The sequence below is a fragment of the Colossoma macropomum genome, unplaced genomic scaffold, assembly GCF_904425465.1.
Source record: "Colossoma macropomum unplaced genomic scaffold, Colossoma_macropomum, whole genome shotgun sequence".
Classification (NCBI taxonomy): domain Eukaryota; kingdom Metazoa; phylum Chordata; class Actinopteri; order Characiformes; family Serrasalmidae; genus Colossoma; species Colossoma macropomum.
The window spans coordinates 7,574,079-7,599,104 of record NW_023494797.1 but is presented as its reverse complement, the minus strand read 5'-3'; the positions used below and the strand labels follow the sequence as shown (position 1 = coordinate 7,599,104).

General features: G+C 37.6%; 1 protein-coding gene across 1 annotated transcript in view; it reads left to right on the top strand.

Moving 5' to 3' along the window:
- slc9a5 (solute carrier family 9 member A5) overlaps positions 1-25,026 on the top strand; it is a 55,664-nt gene that overhangs the window by 13,360 nt on the left and 17,278 nt on the right. The window contains exons 2-7 of the mRNA XM_036583879.1: positions 6,100-6,402; positions 8,126-8,289; positions 14,193-14,271; positions 16,412-16,589; positions 20,409-20,629; positions 21,635-21,837. Coding sequence (XP_036439772.1) covers positions 6,100-6,402; positions 8,126-8,289; positions 14,193-14,271; positions 16,412-16,589; positions 20,409-20,629; positions 21,635-21,837 — 1,148 coding nt within the window. The remainder of the gene's footprint in view (positions 1-6,099; positions 6,403-8,125; positions 8,290-14,192; positions 14,272-16,411; positions 16,590-20,408; positions 20,630-21,634; positions 21,838-25,026) is intronic.

Here is a 25,026-nt window from a genome sequence, read left to right as displayed (position 1 = left end):
AATTAGATGTATTTATAGACCTCTGAAGTTGTGCGTCACTCTGTAGTCGGCATTATGGCCATATTAGGAATTCTGATTTCTTTCAATATTATCAATATTATGATATTTGATCGTTATTGTGATAAATTTTGTCGCAGTATTCTTTTCTGAGCATATTGTCAATATCCTTAGTTCTTAAAGAACACTGACTAACTGCATGTTTCATTAAAAAGTCAGCAAAATTAAGCATGTTTAATTGGATTTAGTGCAGTGCAGTTTATAAAACACTGAATTAAATTTATTGTAGTTGTGGGTTTATTATTATTATTATTATTACGGTGTTTTCATAGGTGGCGCTACGGGTTCTATTTTATCTGTTCCAGCTTATTAAATCTCAGAAAAAACTAATAATCGTGATGCATATGAAAATGTCATGAAGTATCATGATATAATATTTTTGCCATATTACCCACCTCTGGTTCTAAGCAAATTTTGTCTGTAAGAAAAATGGTGTTTTAGAAAATCGCAACTACCTCACCCTATAGTAAACAAAAATGTGTTTTTTACTATTACTATGGTACAATACAATAGTATATGGTTACTCTATGTACTGTACTATATGGTTACTATTAGTCACTACACAGTTACTAATAGAACTATAATAGTACTATTATAGTTCTATTAGTTAGGTATTCAAACTGTAGACTACCACTTCCGAAGAAATCTAACCACCACACTGGGCAAAGTTTCAAAGAACTGGTGTTTTTTTGTTGAGGTTGTCAATAATGTCAGTTCAGTTGCTGACTATGTTTACATCTCAAAGTCAGAATAATGAAAAAAATATTGAAAAATCAGTTGCATTCCCCTTTAACTTGCAAGATGGGGTTTCAAAGTGAAGTTATTTTGCTGGAATCTGTGCTGAATGAAAAAAACACAAAATGTTACAATAAAAAATTCTAAACTTAATACTGCGCATTCATATTTGCAACCAATACGGATTGTACATTAACCCCTTAACAGGCCAGGGCTCACTGACAGGCCCAAGGTTTTATTACGCACTTCCATAACCTAAGAATAGCTCAGCCAGTTTGCATTGAAGTCCCTATACTTACAGAATAATAAGACTTAATATGTATAAGTCTGGGATTTTAATGGGTCAAAGGCAGTTTCTGTTCAAATGGAGATAATTCAAGATACTTTAAGATACAAAAATTGGGCAGTTTCTTATTTTTAAGTCCATCTAATCCTACTGTAAAAAAGTCTGACAAGTTTCACACAAAATTTGTGGAATATCTTTTTAAGTGTTTTTTTGTGTCCTAAAATATAACCTTAAATAAACAGAAGTGTGTCCTTGCAGCCAGTACAAAGAGAGATTTGTCATGAAAGCGAGGGACTTTCTGAATGACTTATGTTCAGAGGATCCTGTGACATTTAGAAAAAATGTCCCTAGGGCAAAAAGTATCGGCTTTGTAATATTTAGTTAACCTGATGGCGCGATAGCAGAGTTTTTCTCAAAAATAGCATTATTTTTTCTCTTAGAGAAAAATAGCCTAGACCCAGTGTTCCTAATATGGGCATGTTGACTATGACTTCTGAGGTCTATCACATCCCAGGGCTTATTTTATTAACAGCAACTTTGTGAGCTACAGTACAAACTGAGTTATGCTTAATTCCTAGGAGTGTAAATAAAGGTTTGAACCCTCTAACTGATTCTGGCCATTTAAGGTGCTAAATATTCTCACCCTGTAATTCCACTGCTCCACAGCCTAAATAAGGCTTTAAACACCTCTAGTCGACGCTTGGCATTGGGCATGGTGATCTTTGGCTCATGTGTAGCTGCTCCTCCATTCTATTAGCCATGCTTTTTATGGAGATTATACCTTGTGTGTGCAGTTGAACACATTGTCAATGGGTGCGGCTTAAAGTAGCTAAATGGGCAAACAATTTAATTGTGTTAGAATCCAGAATAAATACAATGTTCATTTAACACAGTGCTCATTGTCACAGTTTTACAACGTCATATCACATCACAATGCATTGTTCCAACCCTTTTACATATATATCAACCTCTCACTCACTCACTCACTCTTCATCTAAACCGTTTATCCTCCTGAGTATATCAGCCTCTTTTATTCTAAACAAATCCATGATTGTGGCCTGTTAATAAAACAAAATAAACTACATTTTCTTCTGTGTGTGGCTACATGACCACCTTGCAGTTATGCATTTCCCATACCATTCACACTCACTTTAAATGACGTGAGTGACAAGCAGGCCTGAATGGAATCTGCACATTGTGTTAAATGAAGTCTGGCTGTCTCATGCATGGACCTGTTGAGTCACATGCTACACACTCTTTTCCCTTCTGAAATATCTGCAGTGTAAGGATGTCTGTGGGAGAGCGAGTGAGATTGTGCAGGTCTTTGAGACACTGCAGCAGAACCTTTACCATGGAAGTAATTTAATAACATGGAGATTAAACTGTGTTGACCTCAGCGTAGTCTCATCTTCAATCCGTCAGTACACAGGCCGTCTGATACCATCTCTGTATTTGTGCTGGTTTTGAAGCACGTTCCAGTGGATGGAGCGGGTGTTAGTCACTGATATTGATATTGAAATTCAGAAGCATGCTAAAAGTGTGATTACAAGGCAATTAAGTGATAAAAACTGCATAAACAGAATTACACATGGATGCTAGAAAGGCTAGAAAGTCGAAGGTGTGTCTGGATGACTGATAAATGAAATAGATGCATGAACTTATCTTCATTATGGATTATTGAGGTGAATACAGATCATTCTGTGCCTAAATTATGACATAATGCAGCCACAGTATGCCAGAAACAATGCTTGATATTGTCGTGCTGTGTGGCTGGCATATTTTTGTAAAAAAATTAGCATACATTTGTCAGACCATGTGCCTGTGTGATTCGGTAGAACATTCACCGAACACTCATCTGAAACGTGAGATGCGTCGGTTGCTCACGCACCAGCAAGTTCTATAATTTATTAGTGTTCATTATGGATAAGTGGCCATATCGTGCTGTTGTTAATGATTAACCAACAATATATTGAGCTGCTATCGTGTTCATCCTTATTTATCTGCTGATGTTCTGGTTATGGCTCCTCATATGCTGTCCCTCCAGCAGCCTCAACTGCCATAAAGGCTTTTATTCAGTAAGCACAATTACTCATGCTGTACAGAACTCATGTAAATTGGTTTATAATTTGTGTTCAGTTCTTCTGGCTGCATGCTCATATTACTTGTAAAAACATTACAGTCTACTGGAAACGTTAATCAAAATCAACATCAATTCTCTGCCCCTTTCTGCTACAGACGCAGGCTCAGATTACTGTAACCAATCACCTGTATCAAGTTTTCTTCCCTAATCTGTCTCAGGGAGCTTTTCTTTTCCTTTTGTTGCAGTTAAAGGGGAATTTTGTGGTTATTTAAAATATTGTACATAATTATATCATTAGAATGCAAATAAAGTTAGTCAGAGTGGTTTGATGTGAAATGCTGCATACCGGAGAAACTTACAGAGTCAGAGTTGTTCACAGTGGTGTTGATAGGAACCATACGTCCAAAGAGTTTAATGACCTCTAGAAGCCATTAGTGAGTGATTCAACAGAGGATAGGCACTGTGCGTTTCAGCACTCGGTGGCCCCACTCTGTCAGTTTGTGTAATCTACCGTTTTGTGGCTGAGTGTTTTGTTGCTCCTAGGTTCTTCCATTTCACAATAATAGCGCTTACAGTTGACAGGGGCAGATCTAGCAGGACAGAAATTTTACGAACTGATTTGTGGCAGAGGTGGCATCCTGTGGCAGTGCCATGTTCACAGTCAATGAGCTCATCAGCACGATACATTCTACTGCCAGTGTTTGTCTATAGAGACTGTAAGGCTTTGTGCTTAATTTTATCCACCTGTTAGCAATGGGTATGGCTGAAACATCTGAACTCAATAATTAGGAGGGGTGTCCCATTACTTTTGTCCATATAGTGTATATACATATATTCATATGTTATAAGGCAAAGTAGTACTTAAGAACTTTTTCAGATTTTAATGTTAGAAACATTGCATATAGGAATCAAATATACATGTAGGTTCACTGGTCATTTGTCATAGTAAATAAAATAGCAATATTTGCATTGTAGACTTCATGACCTGTTCCTGTCACCGCCACTGTAAAGAAATTTGTTTCTCTACAATAAATCATTTCATATCAAACCATTCTGATTAATTTTGTCTACATCTCAACCACTGAATTACGAAGAGATTTTGAAACATCACTTGTGTTCCCCTTTAACTTGCAGGCTGGGTTTTCAGACTGAAGCTAGTTTGCTGGAATCTGTACTGAATAAAATAAAACCCAAAATGTTACATTTATAAAATTAAAAAAAAAATAATCAATCAAAATAAACATTCATATTTGCAACCAATATAGATTGTAAATTGAAGCTGATTGCAATTAAAAAGATCTTTCTAAATACTTTGAGGGTTTGCTAGAAAACTGGGCAATGTCTTCTTTCTAAATCCTTATAATCTTACCATGAAAAAGTCAGACAACAAATTTCACACAAAATTAATGCCCCATCTTTTAAAAATGTTTTTTGTGTCTTAAAATATAACCTTGAAGAAACAAAAGTGTGTCCTTGCAGCCAGTAGAAAGAGAGATCCTTCATGAAAGGAAGGGACTTTCTGAATGCAGCCTGGTTGCACGGTCATGTGTCTCTGTTTCTTCCTTCCTTCCCTCTCCCAGGTGTCTTACCTCTGCAAGCAGCTCAGCAGCCAGGTGCCCTAGAGGTTTAATCTCAGCTCTGCAACTTCCCTTTATTCTAAACACAATTTGGTTCCTTTCATTCAGTTCAGTTTTACTGATAAATTGCCTCTCATAATGTGATATGAGAATTGATAGGAATAAGAAATCTTTTTCATCCCCTGCATTTTGAGAATGATTGTCATTTGCATCTTCAGTGGTGAGCCGATTCTAAAGTGGCAGTCCGTGTGGAGGTGACATATGCTCGTCACACCCACAGAATTTAGTTTATCGTAAATTTACATTTGCATTTATCATCTACAATTATCAAAACATTTAAATGAAAAAAAATCAAATTTGACAAATATTGGGTTAATATTTTAAATACAATTATTCTGCTTTTCAAACTAGTGTAAACTCCAGCATTGCCACCAAACCTAACTAACCAGTTTAACCAATTGAACTGATGGAGCTGATAAGCAACATTATTTAGCAAACACTGTTAGCCAACTCCCTTTAATGTAAGCATTTAAGTAGATTTATGCATCTAGATATTGCCAGGTTGTAAAATTTAGTAAAATTTACATGGACCAAGATTACTGCATGAGCAAATGTTTGATTTAGCTACTGCAGTGGTGAACTGTGTCTAGCAAGGCAAACAGACTAACCAGTGTAAATGTCCGCAAATAAACGTTTAAGCATAATGAACACATTTATTTAATAAGTTAAGACGTCATGAAATAGCAGGAAGGATTTAATATGTACTTGCATGATTGTGAAAATGGGCAGAATGAAAAGTAGAGGACATACAAGCACCAAAAAATGAATGACCCTGGTGGGGGCTGTCTTTCGTATGGACCAAAGATGCCCCCACTCCAGAGTGCTCTGGCCCAGTTTAACCCTTGGGTATACTACTTTGGCTCTGATATCAATTTGGGCATCCCTAATGTTTTCTGTTGGAGGAGGGTTAAACTTTAAGTAAAACACACTCAGCCTGTTGAGGCCACCCTAGTGGCAGGACCCCTGAAAGCTTTCCTCTTTTCCCCCTGACGGTCCTGCCGATAGGGCTCAGTAAAAGCCATCACATTAGACCCGCCTCAACAGAGTTTTATTTTGTATCCAATAAAAAATGTCAAAATGTAGGCCTCTAAAGATAAGCAATGTATGTATGTTATTTTCAGTGATTATTGTCATAGAAAATTCCCGGCAAATAAAAGGATATTAAAGACAGTATAAATTAATGATAAAATCCATTTGCTCACAGTTAAGAATGAGATTGTGCCCATTGTAGAAATTTCATCTGGACCACTGTTACATAGTATTGTTAGGCCTGTGGATGACCAATTCTTTGTTTTTCCTCCTAGTGTTCCACTTCTCTCAGCGGTTCACCACGGTGGTCCCGGAGAGCTGCGTGCTGATCTTGTTGGGTCTGGTCCTGGGTGCCGTGGTCCTCATTGCCAACAAGAAGCAGCTCTACCAGCTGGACCCAGGCCTTTTCTTTCTATTCCTTCTTCCTACCATTGTGGGGGATGCTGGGTATTTCATGCCTGCCCGTCTCTTCTTCGACAACTTGGGTGCCATCTTGATGTATGCGGTGGTGGGGACTCTGTGGAACGCCTTCTGTACAGGCTTCTGCCTCTATGGAGTTAAACTGGCTGGGGTCATTGGTGAGTTACCATGGTGTGGGACAGGAGGATAAGGCTGTCACTCAATTACAATCTTAAAAAAAATGGTTCTTGGCTTGTGGGGAAACCTTTAATTTGTGTAGGATCTTTATATTATGTAGAAGGCTTAAAGAGGCCATATTCTACATTATGTTAAATCAGTTTGGGATGAAACACATTGTTGATAACATCAGTGTAAATGGGTGGGGCCAAACGGCTGTAGACTGAATAGACAGATACATGTAAATGCGACTTCACAAAAACAGTTCAACACAGGCTATTTTTGCAGCTTTGCAACTTATTTTCTCAAAATTTTGATTTAGTATTTTGAAATAGACATAACCCATATTTTGATATAGTATGTCAAAATGTCATGTTAACGACTTAAAATTATTAGAAAACAGGCCATTATTTTAAATCACAATTTTGTGAAAGTAAATCATTACTCAGAGATACTATTTGGAAAATATATTAATTATTATTATTATTATTATTGTTATTATTATTATTATTATCATTATTGTCATTATTATTTAATAGAGATACTATTTTGAAAACATTTCTGTGAGTCTCAAGAAATAATAAATAAGTCTTTATTTATTTATTTATTTATTTATTTGGAGAATATATTTGGAATTTTGAGAAAATTATTATTTAATAAGAAACAGAGAATGAGAGGAAAAATTGGTGATTTTTTCCTCTGCCTGGCAGGAATGGGCTTCCATAGGAGAGTAAAAAGGAAAGCAGGAAACTTTCCTCTGTCGCTGTCTAGTTGCTGTGTCTTCCAGTTTTCTTGCCCTCTTACTTTACCTCACATGATGATGATGTGTCAGTTTTTGTGAATTTTCACGCCCTGTGAGTAAAATGGGTAAAAAAAATGTGTGTGTCATAAACCACCAACGTATTATATGGCACTCTGCAAACGTTTGTCTCAATAAAATAAAAGTTAGGCTAACCAGCTAACGTCGCTAAAGTTAGCTGGCTAGTTAGCTACCAAGCTAGTTAACGTTATGTAAATGCTAACTAGGACCTAGCTAGCTAGCCAACGTGTATAGTCTTAAACTTTTTGGCATTTGACTTACATGGTTCGAAATTTGGTCATCATCATAATGACCACTGGTTTCTAATGTATTTCCTTTACATTTAGGCTTTAGTTTTGGTGTCATAACAAAGGTATTAAATAAATATCTGAATCTGAAGAGCTGTATAGCTTTATGCTACATTCATGACCACATTGGAACTGGGAAATTTACAAGAGGGAAAATCCATTTGAAAGTCTCTCAAACTTGGGAAAGTTGGAGCTTCTAAAGAGCTCTGACTTCTCTGACTGCATTGGAAAGTTGTAGGTTTTAGTCATTCTGATCAAACTGTGCTAATGTAATTTTTGGCTCTGTATTAACGGTGAATTGCCATAAGTCCACATTTAAAATAGGGATCTGTAAGAGCCTTTTTAAGGAGAGGTTCTAAAATTAAACTTTTTTCAAAGGTGCAATGAAGAACCATCAAAAGTTCTTTTAAATAAGCTTTTAGAGTCCTTTGTGAAATCGAAAATGGCTTTTCTGTGTCATTGCTTTAAAAAACTCTTTTCGGTTCCACTTGGCACCTTTACTTTTAAGAGTGATAGATTGTGTATTTCAGTCACTGTGAAAAATCACCATTGAACAAGCATACAAAATGGAAAGTGGCTCTGTGATTACTGTGATTATGTGTATGTTTGTGTGTGCAGATGATAAGGTACAGGCAGGTCTGATGGAGTTCCTGCTGTTTGGAGCTCTGATCTCAGCGGTGGATCCTGTGGCGGTGCTCGCTGTGTTTGAGGAAGTCCACGTTAACGAGATGCTCTTCATCATCGTCTTTGGCGAGTCACTCCTGAATGACGCAGTCACTGTGGTGAGTCACCAGAGAACTTGTAGAGAGGAGAATTACCACTTTGTAATGTCTTCTGGGTTTCTTAAACACTAGAGGGCGCTCCTGAGCGAGTCCAAAATGAATGGCTTAAGATGGAGCATTTGCACAAAATCGTTTTTAAATGCTTAAACATTTTTAATGTAAAATAATACGTTTATTTCCTGAACACAGAAAACATTTTAACATAGCTGATATATTATTAAGCACTTTTGAACTTCAGTTATAGGAGTTTAAAACGGCGATGTGTGTAAGTCCATTACGTCATTGAATGCAAGCCAATGAGCTTCTCGGCTTACAATCGGCACTCGGTAGCGGTAATGCTAGCATCCTGCTACCCAAAATCCGTTTGCTGTAGTAAAAAGAAAACATACAGTTAAGTTTTTTTCCTTTTTTAGTGAAATACATCCTTCTACTTTCCAAAATTAAAGGAAAGTTCTCAGCAAGTGAAACAATTTTAACTTTGCGTTTTTAGCCATTTATCTCCTTTCACCGCCTTTCATAGGGACTTGCTCGCGGGCACCCTCTGGCATTTTGCAGTCATGTTTTTAATATAACAGAGGAAATAGGAAGGAGCCAGGCTCCTCAAAACCCGGCTGTGTGGCGTCACACGATTCCCACAAGGCTCCACAAATGAGGATGCTCATTTGTGTTTTTATGCCAGATTCAAAATATATACACACATTAAAGAAAGCGCAGAGGTCAAGGAACTTTAAAGTAATGCCACTTCGCTGTCACTGAATTCTTTTAGACACCCTTGTTGAATGAAATATAAAATGGACCTTCCCGGACATTAACATTATGTGATTGCATCAGTTTTGCTTTAATTGTAAGACTGCATTTTTCACTTCGACATTTATGACTATATACGTACTGAGAGCTAGAGTAGTTGATCAGAGGTCTTTATGCATCTTCCCATGCCTGTAAAACTTAATATAAGATGCAGCTTTATACTCATTTCCAAATAAAACATGATTTTTTTATTGTGCTTCAGAGCAAAAGATACAAAATGATCCTAGACATTTCAAGCACATTTCATGTTTTCAGTTTTTTTTTACAATGGGCAACTTTACAGAAATCCAAGTCTAGGCCCCAAGTGGCAAAGCCAAGGGCGACTAGCAAGGAAGAAGCTCCCTAAGAGCAAGAGGAAGAAACTTTGAAAGTAACCAAGATTTGAAAGGGGAACCCATTCTTCTCTGGTCGACACTAGATAGCAAAACAATAACACAATAAGAGCAATATGAATAAAGAATGAGTAGTTGACTAATGAATATAGAGTAGTGAATATTGAATAAAGAGAAGAAATGAGCCTGTCATTGTGCAGAGTTTAGATGAGCCAGTGAAAACTGATGACTACTGTTAGAAGCCTGTAATGATGACATGTTAGTACAAATATGTGAAGAACTCAGCTAAACAATGTGCCATGCTACCTTGGGCATTTGGACATGTACAGTTTCAGGACTGCTGGCCTGATTAATAATCATGAATATGTAGAGTTAGAACTGTAAAAGTGACTAGTAATGTTCTCTGATAATACTAACCTGCTGTGCTTTATGCTCATGTAAAAATACATAGTTGTAAAGACCCCTGTGGAGTTGGAAATCACAGAAATGATGGAATGAAAAGATGCTCTTTTTTCTGACCATGTATTCCCTCAACTCTCACAGTCTGCTCTCTGGTCGTTATGGCAACCTGATGCTGAAATGATCTGCTATATTGCTGCTGACATGGTTATGTCATGACATTAGCAGCCCTCATTTGCCTTTCATCTTCCCTTTAAAGTGAGCATACAGTACAAGCATTTACATAGTAAAAATGTAGCATTGTATGGTAATAGTAGCTCAATAGTGCCCTACAAATTACAATTTAATGACTACTTTTTGAATTAGGACCGAAAGAATCTCTTAATTCAGTGGCAATTACTGCTGAGTGGCAGACTGCTGGCAGTGTGTTCTGCATTTGATCCTGAAATTGTAACATGCAAATGATCCAGTAACACTGGGAGTGCTGTTAAATTACTTGAACAAATCTTCTTTATTAGGCAGACTTGTAATTTAAGAAACTGATATCGACTTCGTAGCTATTACTGTTACTTCTCAGCTAATGAATGTAACCACTCGTCTGTTATTAACATGATGAGTCAGATACAATTAGATGGCTTTAATAGAGTGGGAATAAAGTTAATATACATATGCACCTGTTTTGCTAGTACAAAAAGCAATAAAGTGGCTAGCGGTAGGGCCATCTGTCTTGCTGCGATATTAATTTACATTGTACTAAGATAATACTTATAATTTGCTTAGATAAATGTGCCCCTCAGTGGTGAGTCATTAAGGTTGCTACAGCTCTAGTAGCAGAAGTGTCTGCTTAATTTCTGCCTTTATAAAGGATCCAGCATGGAAAGGCTCCGTATAACTGTACTCTTCTTTTAGTGGTAAATTTGGGCAATATGGGGAAAAAATGACAATAAATATTTTAGCCAAATACTTTGATAAAAACAAATGTAACAATAATTAAGAAGAAAAGGGAAACAATATTATTTGCTGTTGCAGAATTCATTCAAACAACAACTGACCATAAATAATTAGTAAATAATAACATATGATCAGTAAATAAGTTCAGTAAGTGGTGTGATTGGAAATACCTTGGTAATAGATGATTGCTAGTGCTAGCATTAACATTTTTGCGTTTTTACCTGGGCTTTCCTGGCTGTATAATCTTTATATGCTTTAGCAAAACTGTTTTGTATATGAGAATATAAATTTGACTTCTATCTAGTTTCTAGTCTCAGACACTCTGTCCACAAAGGTACACGAAGCACACAAAGGTAAAGAGTAGACTAAGTTGGTCACAACTTATTGGGTCTTGACACCACGATACACTTCCAAGCACCGGTTATAATGTGTTCAGTGTCAGCATGTCCTCTTTTTCCAGCAGTTTTCCAGCAGTTGCCTGTTCTGTGCAGTGTGACAATACAGTCACTGGCTTGAAAAATGTTTGTGGAGTTCACACCATTATATCAAGTTATTCATGAATTTTCTTTGAAGCATTTGTTAGCGAATAACCAAGATATCCTTTTGTGTTTGCAAGGGCATACTACTTTGTTTTGCTTTAGTCTGTTTTTATAATAGCCCGTTTTTAGAACCGCATGTCCCTACACATCAGGCGAAAACAGTGGTCTCTGGTGGTCAGTCAGAAATCCCTTTCAGCAACACTGAGAGATGAAACCTACCAGACTCTCTAATGATAGTCTGGCTTGCAAGACTAAACCTTTTACCGCTGGTGTTCCTTTCAAATAAGGTTTACCAATGCAGCTGCTGTAAAACTATCAACAATTACAGTTACAAAATAACATTGATACATATCATGAAATGGCTTTGCAGAGGGTTACGCTAAATGACTTCTAACCCATCTCTGACATTCTTGACCTTTGCCCGCCTTACCCCATCTTAATCTGCTCTTACAGCTCTACTTCACTACTCCAGTCCGAATCCACGGCAAGGATCGCTGCCAGCGTTCCCTACTGAAAGCTGATTTAGAACATTATGAGTTATACAAGTAACACGGTCCTGGGATCCTAATTCATAGCAGTGTTTGTCACCGCAGGTAATAGTAGTTGTAGACATATGTACGTGTCTTCTTGTTCTGCTGTTGCACAGAGTAATCTCTGTTTCAGTTTTTGGATAGTTTGACTTAGCAAAAGCAGCAGAAGTTGGAGGGTGAAGCCAAGGTCATGCATTCTCCTAGGATTCTCAGCCTAAGAGGCTGCCCCATTTCTCACTCAATGATACATGGTTACTGTAAATGACTGTGGAAGACTGAAAGGAAAAAAAATTATCTTTTCTCAAGTACTTAAAAATCTCTATTTAAATGTCAGCTCAGGAGTAACTCTTGTGAAGTTCCATAGTGGTCCTCTTTCTAAATGGTTGCACAAGCAACTTTTGTGCATGAGTCCTCTATTTCACTTGTGAGACTAGTTACGAGGTTAATGTAGTCACAGTCAGGGACCTTTTGACCTCTTTAGTAGATTCCCACGTAGCTTTGCTGAGCAAGAATCTCCAGAATATTAAGTGGGTGCCGGATTATTATGGATATATTACCCTGCCCAGTAGCAAAATCAGAGATGCTGTTTACTGGTCCCTCTTGATATCTTTAGAATGAAATGAAAAGATATTGTCGTTTGTCAAAGCTTCTCATAGTAATCAAGGTCACAACAACCCACAAATCAGTGTCGACAGTATGACTACGTTGGATGAGCATAGAACACATGCTTTCATGGCTGTGAGCAGTAGGTTTAGCATCAAAACAGCATTTTCTAGTCAAGAGCTCTTTCTAGTCAAGTACTAGTAGGAGGAGAATGGCTTCAGAGCCCATTCATTTACAGAACAGTATTAATGTGTGACTGAATCTCAGAAAGTCTGGGGTGCTTGTGATTTTAGTTGGCCAGTGTATGCATACAGAGGTCCATTAAGTCTCCTATTCAGGTCTGTCTGCTGTGTAGAATGTCTGATTTGGAATTTTCTCTTTGTCTATTATTATTTGCATTACGATATGGATAAAGTGGTTAATTTGTGGACCACTGCTGTATGAATGCAGACTCTGTATGAATGCCAGCACACCTGATCCAGATAATAAGGTCTGTCTAGAGTTTAATACTAGCTTTTGTTTTGGCTCAAACCTGCTCACTCTTCCATGATCCATTCATTCTGATACAGTTGTCTCTCATGCTAATCAAGATTACAACACTCCACTTGTCTGTGTGGAGCTGCATTAAATAGAGTATTTGTATGAATACCTGCACATGCTGACAATACAGTCTGACTAGAGTTTAGTGCAAGCTGTTGTTTTGACCCAAACCTGCTGACAGTTCCATGATCTATCCATCCTATGAAAGTTGTAGACAATAAAGTCTGTCTGGAGTTTAGTGCAAGCTGTTGTTTTGCCATAAACCTGTTCATCTATTCATCCATCCACCCATCCATCCACTTATTTATGCATCTATACGTCCATTCGGCCATCCTTCCACCTTCCCACTATTTGAGCTTCAGGTGGGGTTGGCATGTGGGCTTGTCAAGTCCATCCAGACTTTGACCACGGACAATGTATACAAATACACGCATGCATCCATTCTATCCATTCATCTATCCACTTGCTCATCCATGTGTCCATCCATCCATTCATCTATCCATTTACTCATCCATCCATACATCCACTCGGCCATCCTCCCACCTTCCCTGTCCATCTACAATGTGAAACAAATAGAAACATTCATCCATTACATCCATGTGCTCATCCATCCGCTTACTCATTCATGCATCCATCATCCATCTGTTTTTTCATCCATCCATCCATCCATCCATCCATCTAGTTACTCATCCATCCAGACATATGTTCATCCACCCATCCACCCATCCATCCATCCATTTACACATCTATCCATCTATCCATCATCCATCCATCCATTTTTTCATCCATTCACGCATTTACCCATCCATGCATCCAATCCGTCCATTCATCTGTTAGTTTATTTTCGTATCCGTCCATACATTGACTTGACTTGACATTCATTCGGCCATCCTCCCACCTTTCCTACACTTCCTCTTGCTGCTTCTAATGGGGTCAGTGTGTGGGCTTGTCAAGTCTTCTGTCCATCTGTAATTCAGGGCACAGATGCTGTTATACAAGCAGAGACATCTGCTTTCTAGTGATGGATCCAACTGTAAAGAAGACTTCAGTTTCCAAAGGTTTACTCATCATAAATAAGTGATAAAAGAATCCTGTAATGTTCATGTGCTGTTGTTGTGATGAGAATCAATCAGAGGGTTTATATGTTAAACACTTTGAAATTAACATTCCATGTTGTTTCTTCCTCTGTCTCTGTTCTGTAGGTGCTGTATAAAGTTTACATCTCCTTTGTGGAGGTGGGCCCTGGAAATGTCCAAACAGCAGACTATTTTAAAGGAGTTGGTGAGTTGAGAGCATGCTCTTTTCTTTCCTATATTCAGGAAAAGACAGTCAAGTCTTACTAACGTGAACTGTGTCATTTTAGACTGACCTTTTTTTTTTAATAACTGTTCATTTATTGACTCATCATGGCATAAGAAAATTGCTCTGACCACTTTAGGCATCTAAAACGCATTGTCCTTAAAGATAAGTAAAGACATCATCATGTTAAAGTAAATGGTTTTAAAATCACAGAGTGGGTCTGCAATCGGAATCAATTCCTCTGCAAAGCCTGCTGGGGCTTTGCAAGTGCAAGTCCAGCTTAATGGATTTCGTATCATGACTGGTATAGTGCACTAATTGTCAAATGAGCTGTTAAGATATCAGGATGAATAGCAATTAGATTAAATACTTTTTGAAGAAACTGAATCAATAGTATATAAAGCAACAGATAATAAACCTTAATTGGCCGTGCTTCTACATGGTATCTTTAATGTGACTACTGCATGCAATAGTTTATAAACGCTAACAAGGATGACCAATTTTTTTTGGCCACATGGCCATATTTCCATCCATATGTCACTAATCTACAGATCTTCTGTTGATTAGTGACATGTTTGGAAGGTGACTGTACAGTTCTAGCCAATATTTATGTTTGTCCTACCACAATAACTTGTCCTTGCCTTGAGATGACAAAAAGGCCCAGGCATGACACTAAGTGAGAAGCATGAACACTAGCTGGAATGACTTCATCGCCTAACACCTGGGGATCAAGTCACCCAGATCCAAATAAATGGAAAAATAGCTGTGGGTGGAAAAGTCCTTGTCCACATCTAATCAGGCATTGTAGCAACAGGGTTGCAGCCACCATAATACTGCATTATTGTTGTATGTTTTAATGGAGGAGGTCTTGTAGCCTTGATGTTTTTGTATGTGTAACATCCAACCTGCAGATTGATTTTTGGTATTTTAAGTGCCTTTAAAGGAACAGTTCAGCAAAAAATCACATAATTTTCCACTTCCCTTTGATGTAGTTGTTTAATCAAGAGAAGCTTAGAGTCCAAATTTTGCTTCTTTAGTATAAAACATTTGCAAAATTTAGCAGATGCTCTTATCAAAAGCGACTTACAAATTGATCAGTTTTAAACAGGTAGGCAAATGTAGTGTTTGGAGTCTTGCCCAAGAACTCTTATAGGTGATGTATAGGTTGCTTCCCCAGGTGGGGGATCAAACCTCAGTCTAAAGCATGACAGACAGAGGTGTTACTCACTACAGCCATGAACTTGACACAGTAAGGTGACTAATGTTCATGTTTTTGTTAAATTCTTTCTGCAAGCTATTTTTAGTTAATTTAATCAATTACAATATTTTTCCCATAAACCTATTTTTAAATTAACTAGGACACTGTTGGCTTTTTGCGGGTGACTCTGTGTTGAGCTGCAAGTAAGCAATAAGAGGGGTGTGAAACTGCTGTGAAAACAATTCATAAAATGAACAGCGCACCTATCAAAAAAATTGCATACGATTGCCACAATAAAAAAATGCATTTAAACATGATAAATATATTTAAACACCATAAATACACTTCTAAAAATGTTGACTTGCTTGGTCACCTCTGCAGTTGAAAATCCAGTTTCTGCGCATCTCGTATTATAAATTATACAGTTTCACTGAAATTTATTCCATCAACATTACTGAAGAAAACATGTATAGTTTAACTATGCATTGCATTTATTTGTATTTAATGGCTCCTGTGAAAAGGGGTTAAGCTTTCCCATTGCTCAAATCAAACAGCCATGTTTGGTAGGGGGTGAAACTATGTTATTTGGTGTAACCATTTAAATTTTAGTAGCTGGAAACTTGAACATTAGACATTACATTCACATTAGAACTTACATTCAGCTGGTGCAACCAGCTACGGGATGCGGTCAGAGCAGGATGAGACTAATTTTGGTGGAGATTTTACAAAATAGTTGTGCTATTAGCCTCGTCGCTTCAGCTCTAAATTAAAGGAGTAAAGTTTGGACACCAATCATGTCTTGGCTGATTGACTACATCTTGAGTAAGTGAAAACTTGTGTAAATTAGATTTTTTGCTAAACTTTTAAAATGCCTCTGTGCTATCGAGGGTACATCTCAGTTATGCTTCTGTGCTGTGTTTTCAGCCTCCTTCCTCATCGTCAGTATTGGAGGGACGATGGTGGGGCTGATCTTCGCTGTAATCCTGGCCTTTATCACACGTTTCACCAAGAAAGTCCGGATCATCGAGCCACTGTTCATCTTTCTGCTGGTGTATCTGGCTTACCTGACCGCTGAGCTCTTCTCTCTCTCTGCCATCCTCTCGTGAGTTCATTCTGAACACACACACACACCCTCACACACACTGTGAAAGAAGGAACAGCGTTAGAACTGTGGAGACACTGAACGTATGCGTACACTCAGCACTAACCTTGTGGTGACTGACAGCTGAAAGACTGAGAAGTCTGACGTGAATGAAGGAATGCAGAGTGTTTCTATGAGACAGTGAGACAGAGAGAACGAGCAGGAGAAAACAGATGAAGGGGGAAAGGGAGTGAAAGAGACAAGGTCAGGAATGAGGGGTAGAATAGAAGTGAGTTGGTGAAAGTGGGCCATAATATTAGTCAGCTCATTTCTTAACCTTAATCTTTCTTTTCTTTTGCCACAACTTCAGGATTTTACAGATGTTCCATATTTACTGTCTTACCTCAGAGTCACAGCATCGTATAATTGCTAATTTAATGCTACCTCATTTCATGCAGCCACGGAGCACCTGGGCAGTGTTGCTTTAATTCAGTCTGATTTCACAGTAAAGAAACATGAATTTAATGAAATGCTCCTGTAGACAGACGATTAGCCTTGATAGCACACACATGGCCCACAGATGCCACAGAGCCACAGACGCTGCAGCGCAGTACCGTACACAAGGAGAGTATTTGCCAATAACCTGCACTATACAGATTATTTGCACAAAATAAAATATAAATATTTGCTTATCTGATGTCAGATAAGGAGTGGTCTTATACAGATGTCCGGTTACAAGTACACTTTCTGTCAAACATTTGGGTACAACTTGCCTTCTCTTTGAATTTTCTGAGCAATGTTTGAGTCTCACACTAACTTTTCAATTAAGTCAGAAAAAAAATCACTGTAAAGGTTTTGTAGACACAAAACAGCTGTTTACGTTGAGTTTCTTCGGCAAGGTTCAGTTTTGTGTTCCTGTAGTGCTGAGTGATATGTAGTCTATTCTGGTTTACCATGTTATTGACATACTGTGATATTGCTTTTCAGCCTATATTATGAAAAAACAATTTTTCCTTGTGTTGTTTTCAAATTAAAAAGTTTAATATACTGTGTAAACACTCTTAAAGTTTCATAACGCACTGTTTACATTCATCTACCTTTTCAGTTTACAGCAGTTTAGCCCTGCCCACTCATGCTGAAGTTATAAGAAGTGTTTCAGCTTATACTGTTTTTTGAAAAAGGCACAATACAGGACAGACAATCAGAGGTAAATATATCAGTCTTAAAGACGCAGTTACAAAACAGCCTGTTTAATTCTAAGAGATGAAGTACGGTTGGGAAAATAGTCATTTAAATATGAAATATTTTAGACTTTTTGGTACATAATGCAACAAAATATAACAGGTGCAGCTCCAGGGAAAATAAAATACAAGAAAAATGCACAACAATCCTAGCTATGTCTGGTTTGTAAGACATTTGTTTGACATAGAGTAGCAGTACTGAGGAAGCATGTCTTCATTAACTTTGTTCATTTAAAAAATGATGTAAATTAATGCAAATTAATGTAAATTGTGTTAGACTCTAGACTCTAATAGCTTAATTAATAATTTGACTGTTTTCTTTTCTTTTTTCCAAGCTGTTGTTAAAAGCACATATTGAAAATCCTTTGGACAAAGCTGTTCAAACAGCTAAAATGTTTGAGTGCTGATGAGTTCTGACATCACAACAAGGGGATAAAATGCATGAGACCTGTCATTATTCGTAACTTTTGCCAAAAAAATGTCAAAAGGTTAACAGCGTTCTACAGAAATACAAAGAAAGCATGCCGTATCATCTGGTGGACAGTGTGTCAATCAAGTGTATCAAATGATTTAAAAATGTGGAGTGAAATAAATGTGGGGGATTTTTTTTTAAATGAATTAATTGTGATTTATGACCTGCACTTTCAAATTGGAACATAATTATACTGTGTCAAGTAGCTCCTAGGCCATATCCTCAATTCTGGCTTAAACCCCATCAAACATATTTTCTCTGGCAATAATAAATCACATAATGAGATTATGGGAGAAGGAATGACATTATTAATCCCAAATAAATCTGCATGTTGAAGACAAGACCTGAAGTAAAGCTTTGGTGAAAGATTTCACCAGAGTAAGCATTGCCAGCTTAATCCACATGTGATTTAAAAGCTCAGATATCTAGCAGAGTTACACTTTTCTGTTAACTCCTTTAAAGAGCACATTGCAAAAATGTCTTGAGTGCCCCCTTATGGCTATTTTATACATTTATATTTTTCCAGCAGTGTGACACTCAAACTGTGAATGAGTATTTATATTTTAAATATGTGTCCTCAGTGGGACGTTGATGTGAAATGTTATCTGATATCGGAATCAGATTTAGCCACAATGAGTTAAGCTGCGTTGTGTTCTCGATGTGGAATTATGCCCGACTCACTGAGCACTTTAGAGTGAGATGCTAAACACAGACTTACACAGACTAACGGACGCCTGGACTGTGTAAATGGAGGACAATAATATGGAAAGTAAACAGCACTACTGCTGTGGAGTGACATAGCAATATAGGCACTCTTTATTGACAAGGTCCAAACAGGCCTATAACCTGGAGTTATAAACTTCAGCATTAAGTGAGGTGGTTAAAAATAGTCCAGATGTAGTCACATCAAACAGCTGCCTTGCCCTGCCCAGTAATTGTGTGCTTGTTTGAGCAATTTAGCACTGTGTTGTCACTGACTCATCCTGTAATCAGTGACTAAGAGCTCCTTGCTGGGAGCCAGCAAGATGCTGGTTTAAATCCCAGTGGGGTAATGCTGGTGTTAAAATGGGGTTAAACTCCTTTCTCTATCACTTGACCCTGGCATTGACGGAAGAAAACCTCATATCTCCAAAATGATATCTTTATAGGAGAAGGAAAAAACATACTTTACTTTTAATATAAGTCAAAGAGCAATACATCAAGATTCTCAACAATAACATCAGGCAGTCTGCAGAGAAGCTTGGCCTTGGGCACCAGTGGACATTTCAGCACGACAACGACCCAAAACAGACAGCAAAAGTGGTGAAGAAATGGTTAGCGGACAAAAACATTAACATTTTGCAGTGGCCCAGCCAGAGTCCTGACTTGAATCCAATTGAGAATCTGTGGAGGGAGCTAAAGATCAGGGTGATGGGAAGGAGACCCTCCAATCTGAAAGAGTTGGAGCTCATCGCTAAAGATGAATGGGCAAAAATACCAGTGGAGACATGCAAAAAGCTGCTCAGCAATTATAGGAAGCGTTTGATTGCTGTAATAGACAATAAAGGCTTTTCTATTAATTATTGAGAAGGGTATGAATAATTTTGGACATGCCACTTTTTGTTCAAATGTAAGTAAAAGCTGAGGAATATTTTTTTCCACAGTGATGCCTCTTGTACTTTGCCTTATTATCTTCTGGGAGATGCCTGTGTCATTTCTGGTCAAAAATAAAAAATTGCTGGTTGAATAAAAATAACTTTAAGTCAAAATTTGCCAGGGGTATGAATAATTCCGGGCTTCACTGTATATATATATATATATATATATATATATATATATATATATATATATATATATATATATATATATATACACACACATATATATTGTTGCTGTCCAAAGATATGAGTAAATATAAGTGCATTCTTGCTTTGAAAGTGAGACATCTTTTTTTGTGTCTTACTGAGCTTCAGCCAGTTTAATGGAGAACTGTCATGATTTTATATGGGCCAGTCTAGATGACATTAAGGTTCTCTGCTGAGATTATTACTTTGGTTTTATGCCTCCATTAACTGGTGCACTTGAATAAGTGCCCGTGGCTGAGCTATGCCATCTTTCTAGCTCTAAATGTGCTGTCTGCAACCACAGAATGACCTTCTGCGGAATTGGCTGCAACAAATATGTGGAGGCCAACATTTCTCAGAAGTCCCGTACGACCGTGAAGTACACAATGAAGACTCTGGCCAGCATCGCTGAAACCATCATCTTCATTTTCCTTGGCATCTCGGCTGTGGATAAGTCCAAATGGGCCTGGGATACTGGCCTCATCGCATGCACCCTCATCTTCATCTTTGTCTTTAGAGCTATAGGTGAGTTATTGTTCAAAGTGGGGGTTAAGGTTTTTGGGTCAAATACTGTTTCCTGGATATTCCATGACTGGGTTAAGTCTAGTTATGGATGAAGGTACACCATCAATTACAATTTGTTTATCAGTTTACTTAGAAACGTTCAGTGTCTGGAAAGCCAGTACTTTATGTTGCCTTATATTTAAAAACAGTAGGAATGGAACACTGCAGCATATTGTATCACATTGTATTGCAGCTTAATATATTATATTGTATTATTGCATGGTGACTAGCATGTTAGCTTGCGCTAATGTGTTAGCTTGGGGCTAAAATATCAGCTTGTGGCTACAGCATTAGATTGGGACAGTATAAAGCACAGCATCTTTTTAAAAAGCGTTGAATGCTCTAATAAACTGAAAACGGAAACATTACTGTATAATCTAAGGCACGTTTTCAGCCACTCCTTATTTTTACTGTGTTGAAAATATATCAAATCAAAATGCCACTGTATTGTATCAAGTCAAATAATTAATTTTGTGAATCGTTACATGTTATTAAACAGATTTTGCAGGGCACTTACAGTATTATAGTATTACATCTGCTTTGGTATATAGAAGAATTTATTGTCATTGTTGACAAAAGGCTAAGAAAATGCAAATCTTTTTGGTAAAAGACTCCAAAATGGAGACTTTACAAGAGAAGAAAAACATTCTTAGCTCATAATGGTAGTCAGTGGAACAATATTTTTTCCAAGTAATTTTAGACCATTTCTATTGGTCTCTCCATCATGAAAATTTAACCGACTGGGGTAAATGGGTAGCTTCAGTTTTCAAATTATGCAAAATATCAAAAATGACAAAAAAGGAGATACAAGATTTCTGCGCAATAGTGACAATTTATACAAACATCTCTTTTATCAAATATGTCAGTGACAGAAATTAAAGTTATGGCTTGTTTTGGGGCTTTGCTGTTATTTGAGTATTTGAGTGTTGAGTATTTGATCTAAATATTACTTCTGTGCTCTTGCAGGTGTAGTTGGGCAGACCTGGATTCTGAATAAGTTCAGGTTGGTTCCTCTGGAAAAGATTGACCAGGTGGTGATGTCGTATGGTGGCCTGAGAGGGGCAGTAGCGTTTGCCCTGGTAGTCTTGCTGGATGGAGAGCAGGTTAAGGCAAAGGATTACTTTGTTGCGACCACCATAGTTGTGGTTTTCTTCACAGTGATGTTTCAGGTAAGTCATTTCACACATTTTATAGATTCGGTATTTGGAACAGGGAATCTGTATGCAACATATTTGCATGACCTGTTACGTGCCTGTTTTAACCAAGCCGAAAAAACATGTGCGCCTGTCTTGTTCTTAGTCACGTAGCTGATTTACAGAGTAGTGTATATGTATGAGAGTGTGCATGAATGTGGGTAATTGCCTTGTAGCACTGATAATTCCACTGTGCAGTGTTAAATTGTCATGATATCCACTGTCGTTCTGAGATAATTATGATGAATGGAGGGATTTATGGAGATGTTTTGTGCATATGTCTGTGTGTGTGTGTGTTTGTGTGTGTGTGTGTGAGAGAGAGAGATACTTCTGGCAAATGCTAGTGTCTGATGTGCCCATATTCCCCAGTCTAATTCTGTCCTTTTGCATCCTTTTTTGTGTGCATGCAGTACTGTGCAAAAGTCATAGACCTTCATTTCAAATCAAAACACACAGTTATTCATTTTCAGGAGATATTTCTGAGGAGAGATTAGACAATCCGCTAGCAAAAGACAGAGGAAAGTCAAAGGAAAATAAATGAATAAACAGAAGTTTTCCAAAAGTTCCAAAAATTAAAATAAAGGGAAAAGACTATATAAGAAATATAGACAATAGAAAAACTGACCCCATCAGATAAACAGTACTTAAAGCTTTCATCTTTGAGAGAGAGGAGAAAATCAAGCTCCACTCTTGCTTCAGATCGGAAAAAAATCCACAAGTGTTTCTGTCCATCCTTCCGTTGTGAGAAGACAACACCACTCAACACTATGAGTCTGAAAGGATGTGTAGCTGTCAAGAAGCCCTTATTGAGAAAAAGAAAGACAAAAAAGAAAAAACTTTGCAAATCACACAAAGAAGCTGCTGGTGTTCTCAGAATGATAAAGTGACCACCCCAGAGCCCAGACCTCAACATCATTATATGAGTTTGGGATTACTTGGACTGTGAGAAGCAGAAAATCCAACCAACTTCTAAGACTGAACTTTAGATAGAATGGACGCTGTAGTAACGGCAAAAGATTGACACACTTAATACTGAAATTGTGAAATTATATTTAGTTGTTTAGGCTTCTGTTTCGTTTTCTGTTAAATATGCTTTCCATTTTTTTCCTGATGTTGTTAAATTAATAACTTGTACTTATTCACCGATTTGACTGTATATTAAATAAACGCAGGGTGGTCTCTGACTTTTGCATAGTACTGCATGTCAGTGTATCTGTGTAATAAATATAATAAATATACATTCATTATTGTGCAGCTCTGGCCTGCACAATAATGAATGTACATTTATTATTCATTAATGAAATTCATGCATATATATTTGTGTTTGTATCACTCAACACAAAAATATTTCTCTATCCGGTACACGCACATATGCTCATGTCTCTCACTAGCTGTCAGTCCCGTGGCAGTAAGCTTCTTATTCTGGTCCCACGTCTCACTGAGCAAAACTGAATGTCAGTAAGAAACGCATTCTGTGCTTTTCCAGTAGGCGAAGTGAATCGGCAAACCAAACACCATCACACTCACCTGTCAAACTGCAACAACAGCCTATTATCGCCTGAGGCCGTTCACCACCTTGGACAACCGACACATAAATATCTGACAGTCAACAGTGCAATCACTGTCTCGTATCACTGTATCAAGCAGGACTTCAGGACTGCTATTCAGATGCACTGTGTGCCAGACACAACTCAGTGGCAAGAGAGGAACATGATGTGATGCCATTTAACTTAAACCCTTAAACTCAGCGCATTGTTATGTTCTTAAGATGTATATTATTAAGCAACTACTGTAAATGATTCGGTAACTACTGTGAACTTTTGTGTAAGTTACTTTGTTACTAGTGTGAAGAATTGAAGTGTAGCCCTGCATGTAGAGGTTTAGGGTTCACAAGGCCAAATGTGAGAATTAGGGATATATCAATATATCTGATATTATTCCTGTATATATCTGCTGATTCTGATACATGAACATTTATAAAATGTAGAAATTGGGACTACTTGGATTTGCATTACTGAGAAATCTAACATCTATTTCTATAGGGTTACAAAAGCAAAAAATGATCAAAATGCAGACACTTTAGCGCAGCAGCCCATTGTTACCCAGATGTTCTGCTCTTCCGGAATACACTAAATACACCATCAAATCCTAACATCTGTCTGATGCCAATAATTACTTTTAAAGCAATTACCTGCCTATAACAACATTATTCCAGTATTATCTAGGTATGACTTTTTTGTTGAATTTTGATGTTCAGTTACCTGGAAGGATTAAAGAACAGATAATCGATTAACATACGGAAGGAAAAAACTAGAAAAAAAGGACCTCAGTCGACATTAACGTAGAGCTTAGGCTTACCTTTTTAGGCGATAGAACCAGTGTAAGAGTGTGCAGATAAACACGTTAAATCATGCTGATTTGTCGCTACCCAATCCGTGTCCTCTGCCTGATTTGCACCATGCATGTGCACCACTGTGACTTATGTGTACCAGAGAATTTGTAGTGAGGAGACCAGCCTCTCGTTAATCTTTCGGGTTTGTTAGACATGGCTGGGCAATAAAACAATAATTAATAATTATTACGATATAACTTTCCTCGATATAAATATTAGAAACATATCTATATAATAGACCTCTCCTTATACCTCCACATTCTAGGGACAGCCCTGGTGGCATTTTCCTCTGCAAGAAAGGCAACACTACTCTGTTGTCGCCATGAGAGGGCTTTTTCAACATGATTCAGTGAGGGAATGAGTGGGGACTAAAATGGGTCGCCATATACTTCGTTGGTCATTAAAATATAAATAAAGTGTATGTGTGGGAAACAATGGCCAGTGTTTTACAGTTTTAAGAGGCAGTACCTATGTGGGTAGCCAGCATCACACTGCAGTTAATGCCACTGAGGTCCGTTTTTTACACAGTGTGTCAGATATATTGCAGTTCTTCCACCCCTCAAACTACTATGACAGGATACATAACTCCATATGTCTGCTAGCTTGTGTTTGAATACTATGAGTGATACGAGTAAGGTGGTGTGATCCATCACCAAGCCAGCTAATGTTTGTTGTTCATACTAAGCTGATGTTGTTGAGAAACTAAATAGTTTAGGGTATCCAGATACCTTAGCACTCGTCTCCAGACAGCTAAAAATAATCTGTTTTTCTTT